The following is a 12006-nucleotide window of genomic DNA, read 5'->3' as shown; positions in this document are numbered from 1 at the left end:
ACGTATGAGTGCGAACGGATGGATTCAACAACACTGTTTGTATAATTTCGAAATTGTTTGTTTTAATGTGTTAGAGTTCGATGATTTTGAAGGAAAAGCCAAAATGTGTCATGTCATCTCTGGGGTATTTCGGAAATTAAGGGTATTATATTATTTATTATAAGCGAATAATTAAAGTTTACAGAATTGATTACTCTTACTGAAACATTACCAGCTCCCAACCTTTTGCTTTTTCATCACTCAATAAAATTAGTAAATGTTAATTGAATTTAACAAGTAGAAGGAGGCGTGACAGATCCTATATAGCATAATAAAATATACATTATTCTTGATCAGGGTGACAAGTTGAATCGATTCAGCCATGCCTGTCTGTTTGAACGCGCCGATCTCAGAAAATGTAGTAGCTTCAGACTTTAAATTTGTTTCTTAGCCCGTTGTATATCACAGCTCAGATCGTTTTAGTATCCAAAATTTGATAACTATCATTGGTTTGATGTTATCGAAAATCGGTGTGCAAATTTTATATATTTATACATGTTTATTGTAATTTTTGTGATATTCCACCCAAGTCCCCCCTCTCCCTAAATTTGAAAAAGTGTACTTTACATACTAGAGACCTCTGCCTAAGTAATATATTAACATCGCGCTACATTATTCTAAGAATATCCTTCAAGAGTTTCTTCTAAGTCTTCCTTTCAAGTATTTCTTCTTAGTATATTCTTGAGGTATTTATTTCAAGCAAAAATATTCCTTTCAAGTATAAGTAATTCCTCAAAGTACTCCCTCCAAGTATTTCCATTGAAAAATTCTTCTAAGTGGCTCCTCCAAGTCTTAAATGCTCAGCTAAACGATCACACACTGAACTGCACGACTAGCCCCGGCCTGGGCGACTGCAGAAATGCTCCAGCTGCTGCCCTTTATATAGGGAGACTTTCACTCCGACTCTCAGTTGCGTTCAAATGTTAAGGCCGACGTCAGGTAGAGATCGTTGCAGTCGAGCTTCAAGTGACCAATGAAAGAACTCTCTGCTGCTGCAAGCACTCTAGCTTCGTTTTATACAAATATAAATACCAAATAAAATACCAAAAGAGCACTGCTGTATACATAAAGAAAAGATCTTCTGTAGGCAGAGGCAAGCAGGCAGAGAGACAAAGCTTAACTATGTTTGCTTATTCAATGTAATCAACACTTTCAACATTATCCTATTTATAGAAATTTCTCATTATTATACTCTGATCTATGTCAGTTTATATATCTTACACACAATTATAATTAATGCAGTTTTGTCAAGTTGTAAAGTTTTATTTCTTTGCTGCGCCGTATATACGCCGTATATATAAGTAGAAGTTTGTTTCTCTTCGCTCTGCCTTCCTACAGCAGTCTGTCGCTCTAATGGTATTTCAATTAAAAGTTGGTAAGTAAATTATGATAGCCTCATTGCAAACTGTTTACGCCTAGCCACGTTCCCAATGAAGCGTACTGGAAAATAAAAGCGGCCTGCACTTGATGCTCGCAATTTGGCAACTGGCTATATTAACGGCATTAATTAGTTAGTTTCGATGGTCGCGATTATGTCATTCCTGCTATTTATATAGCTTGTGCCATTTACGCAATCGGAGCATAATAAAATATGTTTTCATATTCGATGCAGGCATTCGACTAATTTATTGCGTTCACGTTGACTTTTGGCCATTGACGTCAAGAGCCGCCGACATTACAACAATTATAAATGAAGTAAGAGGGGTCGGGAGAGGGGGGGAGGGCGAGAATGAGAGCTGTCCCGTCATGTCCTCAGCTGTCCCAACTGTCCCAGCCAGTTCTCTTTGCTCTGCCGTTGGTCCTTGTCGCGTCGTCCTTGGGCCCATTGTGCTCTGTTGCATGGAGACCTAAGAATGAAATTTGTGGCGCATGCCAAAATGAATTAAAATGCGAGTCCGCAGATTTCTCAATTTCGTTTTTTATTCTTTTATTATACATATACTATTGGCCTTTATGCTTTATGCTCGGCCAGTTGATACACATAATTATGAAATAAATATTGGCTTAGACCAAATTGACTAAAACGTTATGCTCTATTAATTCTTAAGTTTTGGCTTTCAATGCTTGGACAAGTGGTGCACGCTTAAGACCTAACAAGTATTTAAAAATATTTACAGATTCAAGATTGGTACATAGAGAGACAATTAGATAGCGATATATAAATGTAGATTATAGTAATATGTATTTGTATATATGTAAATACTTAATTGGCTTAACGGCTAGTTGGACAGAAAAGAAATGCAATTACTGAATTTCGTGTAAATAAATAACATCAGTCTGATAAATAGAATACGAGTAGGAGTGTTTTTATTTTGTATTACTTGTTCTACACTAAAATAACATCACTTGGCCGAAACTTGGGCGAAATCGAGAGAGGTTTTCGTATAAATTATACCAAAAAACAAAATAAAAAAAAAACCCACGCCCTTACGCTTTGTGATGCCACAAACCTTAATTCAGCTAAAATATAGTTTAAAATTACGGTACGGTAATGGTTACGAGCTAGCTGCATAAATACTTAATAGATAAATTGCAATGGGAAATACACGCACTGAATTCGCAGCACACATACACACACATCTGTATATACATATATAGTACATATACATGTGTCTGCGTATTCGATATCCGTTTTTGGGCTCGCGCTATGCATACACAACTATCGCACTTATTGTCTAAGCCTCGTAGAGCCTGCTAATTGGGGGGCGGGTCGGCCGTTCACTTCGCTTAAAGGAACTCCGCATCGCTGAAGGACGTCGGCCCACGGACCGCAAACGTTGAACGCCTGCGGGTCGAGTGCGCCAGCTATCATACCTCGGACATGGCAGCCACAGTGATTACCTTGTTGGGCCGCTCGCAGATGATGACCCGGGCGTTCGCCTTGTTGGTGGAGCGTCTGGAGACCGTCAGAGATGTGGTCAGGGTGCGCATGGAATCACAGCTGTTGTGCAGGCGACGGCCCACCGTGTGGCAGCGGTTCTGCTGCGAGTTGTTGCGATACGATTTGCAGCAGCAGGTCAGCCACTTGAAGGGCGGGAAGCGGCTATAGAGTGGGCGGGGCATTTAATAGGGGCGAATAATTGGGTCCGTGCTGGCACTTACCTGAGCGTACGGAAGACCTGCGAGGAGAACAGGCAGTAGATAAGTGGATTTGCCGCCGAATTGAGCGGAGCGAGACTCTGAATGAATGTGGCGATGGCAATGTTGGTCTGCGAGTGCGGTATCTGCCCAAAGACTTGCAGCAGATCGAATATTATGTACGGCGACCAGCAGATGATGAACACAAACACAATCGTCAGCGTCATCTTCACGGTCTTCACCTTGGCGCGTGGTATGATGCCCCGGGAGCTGGCGCGTCGCGTGGCCGCCCCACCGAAACCTGCACGGTCTAGCCAGAGTGGAACGCATGAGCAAGGGGGAGCACAGGACAGGGGTTAGCTAGTCCACCTACCTGTCGGCACAAAGATGGAGCCTTTGGCCCATATGGTCTTCACAATAATCGCATAGCAGGCGGAGATTATCAGGGCGGGCACCGCAAACAGCGTGGCCGACACGAGGCACATATAAATCTGCCAGGCCATTGGCGAGCCCAGCTCGATCCAGCACTGCGGATGGCCCTGTATGAGCTTCTCCTCGTAGAGCACCAGGATGGGCAGGGAGAAGAGCGCGGAGACTACCCAAGCGCCTGCTACCAGATGACGGGCGCGTTTCCCTGCAAAGGTAAGACACACACACACACATGTTTTGCGTTAGGCCCAACTGCCAAAAGATTTCCCAATTAAAAAAGTTTCTGTGAACGAGAACTTACACGACTTTGAAAAGTTCATGGGATGTGTTATAGCATCGTATCTGTCAATGCTCATGGCCACGAGCACATAAGTGGAGGAATAGGTGACGCACACCTGCGAGAAGCGGATGACCTTGCAGGCCACGTTTCCGGCACGCCACGAGATGGTGATGCGCCAAATAATATCAGTCAGCACATTGAGCAGCCCCACGAATAGATCTAACACAATATGGATTAAATTTGATTTATTTAAGTATTAATTGTGCTCTTGGCTGCTGAAATCTCTCGCTCTCTGCACTCACCTGCCAATGCCAGCTGCTTGATGAAGTAGTTCATGCGGGATTTGCGATTCTTGTTGATGAACATCACGAACAGAACCGCCGAATTGCCTAGCACAATGATGGTAAAGAGTATCCAGAGTACAGCGAATTGTTCCGTCTACGAAGAGAGAGAGAGAGAAAGAGAGTGGGTGAGTGAGAGTGAGAAATTGAGTAAATATGTCTGTTATTTTTAAAACATTTTACAAACCGACCATAAAATTCATTGTCAACAAAGTGTTAAGAGCGGAAATCACACATAAAACTCAATTTAATATCAAGGCAATTTCAAAGACACACACGTATACACACATATATATACATGGATCTATATGGACACCGAGTCACATAAAACCACACACGCGTCTTTGTTTATGGCTCTTTAAATAGCCATAAAAATGATAGACACTAACTGAGCCGTGGCGAGGCGAGGCGAACCATGCCGCACCGAGTCGGTGCCAATGTAGGCGTCTGCGCCTCAATGGCAGGAACTGCCAACGGAAGTTTACTCTACCAGCCAACCAGACACGGCAACAGCAACAACAACTGCTACAACAATAGATGGAAAACACACATTGCTCGTAGTAATGATAGAAAGCAAACACCAAAAGTTGTTGCCTTCAATTGTGCTCGGTGCTCGGCGAGGTAATTAGGTTTTCGCTGTGTACTTTGAACAGGAAATTGAGGCAGAAACCAAGTGCTGGAAGTGCCACAAATCAGAGAGTCTAGCTGGGCTGTTTCACGATTGCCCAAAGCTGCGTAAATCACTTTGTTATCTATTTAAATCAGGTGAAATATGCCAGCCTAAGATATATATGTATATAAGGATTAGAACCCATATCAATATCGCATGGTGCCGGCTCCTTTTCATGTAATCCTGTTTACAACGCTAAGCAAGGTCTTTGCTACCTGGCCCAACTATATTGGGCTCGCGCAAACACCAAAAGTAAATTTGCAACAACAAGAACAACAACAAGACAGTCAACTTGACGTCTGCTTTTTGCTGCTTGCCTTTCAGCAGACTGGCGACGCCTGAACTTGTGCTACAACTTTTTGGTTGCTTGATTTTCGTTGCCTTTGTATTTATAAATTCTTGGCACACCGAGTGCTCGGGTCCCGCGTTCCGCGTCGCCCCCCGCCTGCCCGTTGATCATGTTGCGCAAATTGCCGTATAAATCAGCGAGAACGACAAATGAGCAGACGCGGCCAGACAGCGCGGCTATTTTTACTCATTTCGCATTTGATAGAGAGGTAGGTGTATGGATGGACGGATGCCTGCTGCTCCCGGCTGCTTTGGTTTTCATTAGTTCTTAAAAAATGTGCCAGCAAAATATTTGTTTAAAGTTAGCTTGAGTAAGGGCTTTTCACACTCGGGGGCAAATTCAGCATCCTTTCGGGTTCTCTGCCAAGTTCAGCCACAATGACTGGATCATTTTATGAAAGCCTTTGGCTTTGTGGCCCAAAGTGCTTTGGCCGCTACCTCGCTTCCTCGCTTCCTCGGAATTCCCTCGCATGACTTTGACAATTTTTGTTTCCTTGTACGTAAGCTAGAGCATCAAGCAAAAGTAAAAAATAAACAAGCCAAAGAAAGTTATTTGAAACTTTCGCCATTTAACGTGCGCTCGTTCAGCTCTTGTGCACTTTTATTATAGCCCTCGTTTTTTTGCGCATTTTATTCACATTTTTTGCTGGCGGCAACTGTTGGCAAAATATTTGCGCTGTGCCAAGAATTTTGGCTATTTGCGGCGAGTTTATACATTGTGAGATATACATATATGTATACAAATATATTCTGTAGAGTGAATATCCGCGTGTGCTGCCGGAATTCATTTCCAGCTACTCTCACTTCGAATATTTCATTTGAGGCGATTATTGACAGACATCAATGTTATTTACCGCATATAAAATAATATTTAAAATGAAAGGGCTCCATTGTGAGCACAGATTGAATGTTTTATGACTATCTTCCAGCTTCATTTCAGCAATAAAGTCTCAGAAGTCATAAACGTTTTTATTGTGTTTTCAAATGCGATTTCCTTTCAAATTTTGCGAGGAAATTCTTTTCCGAAACTCATTTGTAAATTTTGTATTTTAGTAATATTTTTTACTCAAGTTCTTGGCTCCTAATTTTTTTTTCCTTCGTCTATGCCATGCTGCGAGCCTTATAAGGAATGTAATAAATGGCACGTTGTAAGCCTTTTTTAATGACCAGATACTTTTGGTTGTGTGTGTGTGTGTGCGTGAGTGTGTTGCCCTTTTTATTTGTTGTTGTTTTTTTCGTTTTATTTTTCCTTTTTTTTGCGCTGTTTGGCAGCAAGTCATTATGCCCTTTTCAATTTCGCTTTGCACCTCAAGGAAATTGCTTTTTTGTTGGCAGCAATAAAAGTGCGAAATTTAATTTAGAGCCAAAGGAGTTTCGGGCTGAGCCTAAAGGCAAAGCGACTTAGCTGGCAGCCGATAAGGCCACATCAGCGACCACAAGACCTTATTAAAGGCCAATTTCGCAAACGGGGCCAACGGGCCAAGTTGCAAGCTGCAATGCCAACAATAGCTGCCGCTTAACACCTGCCACCGCCCACCACCCACCTGGCAACAGCCTTCAGTCCTCTGTTCAGCCACCTGTTGCGCATCGTTGTCTGGCTCGGGCCCCAACTATTATGTCTGATTATTAAGTGTGCCAGCCATAACAATGGCAGCCACTTGAGCCCGACACTGCTGTTGCTGTTGCTACTCCTGCTGCTCCTGCTGCTGCTGCTGCTGCTGCTGCTGTGGCTTGTTGGCTCTCCCCTTTGGCTGGCCTTCGCTAGTAACTTAAAGTGCGCTTTGTGCGGCTTTTGGGCGGCGGCTTTGCGCGGTTTAAGTTGCTTTGACAAATTCTAGCAGCTGCGCAGCAGCTAGATAAATGCCTGGCCACAGAGCACAGCCAATGGCAAATTAATTTCATTCTACTGCAATACAATTACAACAATAAAACGTTAAAGCTCTGCCAACTGCTGTGGTTGCAGCTGCAGTTGCTGTTGCCATTGCTGTTGCTGTTGCCATTGCTGTTGCTGTTGCTGCTGCTGTGGCTATGCTTATAAATCAGCAGCTGTAGCCCGCAAGTCCACAAGGATTGTAAATGGCATGAAAATGGTAAATGTTTGCAGTTGACTATCAAGAAATGTGGCCAGCTCTGTAGCCCAGCTGGAGTCGTTTTTTATGGCCGTTAACATTTCAATGCAGCTAACGCATTAATTGAAGGTCAAAACCAAGCAGACTGGGCGTATGATTTCATGCTATTTTAGGAATCGGAAAAATAATAAAAAATACACAAAATTGCCTTGATTTTATTAGCAATAATAGCATCCTTATGCTTCAGCAGGAATTTGTATACAGAGCTCTCTTTGAAAATCTGTTCGATTGATGATGATGTTGGTTTATTTTTAGTTGGCACTTGGGAATTCTTGCGTAATTCATAATATCTGTCATGTAAACCATTAATAATATTGCATAATAGCTTTCTAGAAATTATTAAGAAATCTGAATTTATTTTCAACTTCAATTTCAATTTATTGCATAACAATCATAGATTTCGATTGAATAGCTAGAGATTTTCTTCGTAATGTCGTTATATAAGTTGTTATATATATTGCGGTCGTTCATGACCGAGTGCCTAACAGTTCTTAGAACCAAAAACGTTGTCTGTAGTTACTCAACAGTCAAGTTTTAGCCGTAGATCGAAAATGAAAAAACATACAAATATATAAAATATAACAATATACATAAAGAGAGATATATATGTTTTCTTTGCTAAATTATATAATAGAGAATTTAATTCCAATATAGATATTTGTTTCCTGTATAACTTTTTGGGATGTGCTGTTTTAAAAGCCATACAGTAAACATTAAATTTTAAGGCTATAATATAAATATTTGAATGAACTTTTCACTTGTTGGCTTACTGTAGCATAAAATTAAGTATTTCTTTGGTTTTTTTTTCGGTTCTATCCCAAAAAGTAAAGCACTCAAACAGCGAGAGAGAAAAAAACACTCTTAAACGGCTTACGAATTTTCGCACAGCCATTAAATGAATAAGTTTTCAAGTTGTGCAGTCGCAGAGCGAGTGCCCCATTGATATCTATGCAGGATCTACTTGAAGTTTTTCAAGTTATTTTCCATTACTCTCGCCTGGCTGTTCGCAGTGTTTATTTTTATTGCACTTTTCATTAATACCGATTACGCTGTGCTCGAGTGCGGAGTGGAGTGGCGTGGTGGCATAAAGTGAAATTAAATGGAATATTACGTATACGCGGCGTGCCAAGCTCAGAACGGTCAGATAATAAGCAAAATAATGTCGCTGCCATGGCGACAAGGCGAGCGATGTGGCAGCTTCTTGGCTCGGCTGGCTGAGTTCAATGAACCCGGGGCGTGCTCTGCTGTTGAATGCTGTTTAATATTTAAGCATCCGCATATTGTCCACACTCACACACCACTACAGACATACACTCGTACACACATTGACACTAACAAACACTGGACGATTCCGCAATGTAAGCGTATCTGTTAAGCAGGCATAAAAACATGCATTTGGGTCAAGCCGTGCGCATCAATCATGATTTTAATGGCCGCTATACGGACAACAATGGCCAGTCGTTGAGTTTTATGAACTATGCTCGAGCCAAAGCCGCAAAAGCCAGTCGCCCACATTTGCTGCGGCCCAGGCCGTGTGACTGATGTGAGCCAGAGCAGTCGAAAAAGTGCGCTTTAATTCGGCTAATGGCATACATTTTGTCATCAGCTGGCTTAAATCATTTCGTTTGGCTCACTGGCTGCGCATATTTGGCGTTGATGTTGACACAAATTGAAATTAATAAAGCGTTCCACCTCCGCCCCGCTAGCCAACCAACATACATTAGCTGTGCGAGCGAGTGAGATGCAAGATGCGAGTTGTGTTTGTATGTGTGTTGTGTTTGTGTTTGTTTACTTGACAAACTGTTGAGCGGCACTTTTGACAGCCGACTGCGTAACGGTCACGAGCAGCCTAGAGGGCTGGCTAGAGAGCTGGGCCGGATCGGGCTGGGCTGGCGAGAGTGAAAAATGACCAAAATTTGGCTAACATCATTTTGGTTAGTTGCTGGTCGCAGCTGCCGCTGTGGCTGTGGCTGTGGCTGCCGGCACAGTTGTGGCCAATGATAACATAAAGCCAAAAATGGCACGGCAAGTGCTGTCAAATATATTTATGCATACATACATACATATACACATAGTAGGCAAATACAGGAGAGCTCAGCGCATTCTAGACTCGTAAAATGCTGTTTAAAGCGGATTACATGCTGTAAATGTGGCGGAAAATAATAATATTAAATATGATATATATATATATAATATTAATATATATTTTATAGTATGAATTAATAATTGCAATTTTCATAATATAAAGTACATACATATGTAAATTTTGCAAAATAAATAAATATTTATATTGGCAATTTATTGCCTGGCAATAATAAAACAAAAACAGTAAAAAAAAATAAAAAAATATATTGTAAAAATAAATAAATGAATAAAAATGTTTATATTTAAAATTTAAATGTTTTTATTTAAATAATAATGTAAATGATCACAAATAAATCAATATCCATATCTAAAATTTGCATTCAAATTGAAAATGTATTAACATATTGAGCATATGAAATAAAATAATATTATAGTCCAAACTGAGTCAAGAATGGAAGCAACTTTGGTAGTTCAATACAAATGCTGAACTGCAGACATAGGAGAGTAAGCATAATGATATTAGGAAGAGCGACCGTAAGATCCCAGAGCTCCCACCCGAACAGCTGCTTTTTATAGCGATACTCGCGTAGCGTTGCCTGAGGTTAAATTGAATTATTTCCAGTGACTTGACAAATATATTCTTTAAAAATAAATACATTTTTATACCTGTAATTACAATAATTTAACTATCATAAATCATTATAAACTAATAAATATTTATATTTTATTTCCACTGAATCTGAAACTTTATCCAAGTTTTCAGCATTTGCAAGAGAAAACAGATTTTTCAAATTTATTTACCGTATAACCCTGACCAGCTCTGCTGACAAGCTGACCGCAAAAAAACATCAATGAATATGTAAGCAGAAAAAAATTTGAATTTTATTGCAGAGAGTCGTAAATTCCCCAGCCCAACCGCAAGATATTAATCAAATGAGCCAAGCATAAATCTAAGTGGCATGCAAAAGGCAAAAATATTTGTATATTTCTCCAAGAAGCTGCAAGAGTAGTGAAGGACATGAAGGACATGAGGAATCATTGCTAAATGCTGTCGCTCCATTGGAACGAGCAGAAATAAATTTATTGTCAGCGGAGTCCGAACATATTTATGAACAGAGCAGTGAAAAGGCCAAATTAAATTTAGCCAAAAATAGCTGCTAAATAAACATAACTTACGCACACGAACGCACATTTACCGGATTGGCCAGACAATGGCAAAACAAAGGCGCAGTCGATATGGTTTGCTTCCTGCGCAGAGCAGACATCGAGTCAACAATAAATAGAGACACGCGTCTCGAACTATGCAAAACAAATTACAGCCAAAAAAGGCCAGCTAAATGGAGAGAGAGTGTGTGAGTGTGTGTGTGGGTGGGTGTGTATCCCAGAGTTACGAGTGTGTGTACTTCGGTAATTTACATAAATAACAGCAGCATGCAGGATACTCGGAGCCTGATCATGATAGTCCTGTTGGGGCAACTCGGCCAGAAGGCCAGAAGTCAAGTCAAGCATAAATTTGAATATTTTTCGCCTGTCTTTTGACTTTGAGTTGGGTTTTGGGCTATGGACGCCCAGTGCTAATTAACACATAAGCAGCGGACGCCCATCAGAGCTAACTGAGTGCATACAAAATATAAATAAATACGTCTATTTATCTAGTATAACTGAGCGGAATGAACTGAGCATGACCACAGATTTCAGTGTGTGTGTGTGTGGTCAGCAACTGAGCAGCCTGAGCTGCTGCCAGCAGAAAAGTCTGAAGTCGCTTCAGCCTCAAGTGGCAGTTGGCATAAGTCAAAATTTATTTGAAGGCAAACAGTTTGAGTGCTCTGCTAGGAATTGCCCATAAAAGCCATAGATTCCTATATATTTATTCGTTTGTATCCCGTAACTTACGAGTCTCGTGTGGCTGAAAAGAATTTGAGGCACTGTTAAGTAGAGATATTTGATATTTCTGTATTTAAGCAATTATTATTTCCTTTAACACCTTTAACTATGCATACTTCCCTAATTACACGCAATTCAGTTCCATAAAGCAGAGCATTTCGTTGTGGTCTATTTTTAGTTTAGCTGCGAAACTTTTGCGCCTTGATAACCCAAATATCATTAGACGCCAGCGTCCGTATCTTATTCCAGTGACTGGCAACTTCCTGCAGTCGAAACTCTTAGCCAACTTTTTGGCAACTAACAAAAAAGTTCAGCGTAAGCAATTTTAAGTGTGAAACATTTCAGCCTCGGCTGCTGCCAGAAGCAACCATAATAAAGTGTATTGAAGTGTTTGCATTCCTCAAGAACCTGTCGCCCGTATTCGGGCTTTGCAACTAACAAATTTAATTACTGTCGGGCACAGCAGCAGCCAGTGATTAACCAAAGGACAAAGACTTTACTTTGGCTGGCCAGAGCGAATCGTGTTCGACCAGAGGCATTCGCAGCTGAATAAAGTTTTTCTTAATTTGAAATTCCTCGACTGGCAGTTGTCAAAGGACGCAACGGCAACAAAAAGCCAGCACATAAGATACACAGAAGAGTAGACAAATACAAATACAAATACAAATACAAATACACACAGACAGGCACACACACTTAGGTAGGCAAACATGTATAGAGGGC

The 12006-nt window shown here is 41.0% G+C and overlaps 1 protein-coding gene across 2 annotated transcripts in view; it reads right to left on the bottom strand.

Moving 5' to 3' along the window:
- Positions 1-2424: 2424 nt before the first annotated feature.
- CCAP-R (Crustacean cardioactive peptide receptor) overlaps positions 2425-12006 on the bottom strand; it is a 47897-nt gene continuing 38315 nt past the window's right edge. The window contains exons 3-7 of one of the 2 annotated variants that reach the window (XM_018099761.3): positions 4129-4264; positions 3848-4045; positions 3491-3751; positions 3142-3418; positions 2425-3082 (exon numbers count right to left, since the gene is read on the bottom strand). In XM_018099761.3, the coding sequence (XP_017955250.1) occupies positions 2848-3082; positions 3142-3418; positions 3491-3751; positions 3848-4045; positions 4129-4264 (1107 nt within the window). In that variant the 3' untranslated portion in view covers positions 2425-2847. Of the gene's footprint in view, positions 3083-3141; positions 3428-3490; positions 3752-3847; positions 4046-4128; positions 4265-12006 lie in introns of both variants that reach the window. The other variant, XM_018099752.3, reaches the window with a different exon arrangement.

The sequence above is a fragment of the Drosophila navojoa genome, chromosome 2 (assembly GCF_054131105.1).
Source record: "Drosophila navojoa isolate 15081-1374.11 chromosome 2, UAZ_NAV_1.0, whole genome shotgun sequence".
Classification (NCBI taxonomy): domain Eukaryota; kingdom Metazoa; phylum Arthropoda; class Insecta; order Diptera; family Drosophilidae; genus Drosophila; species Drosophila navojoa.
Note: the sequence above shows the minus strand (reverse complement) of the source record. Positions and strands in the feature narration are given on the sequence as shown.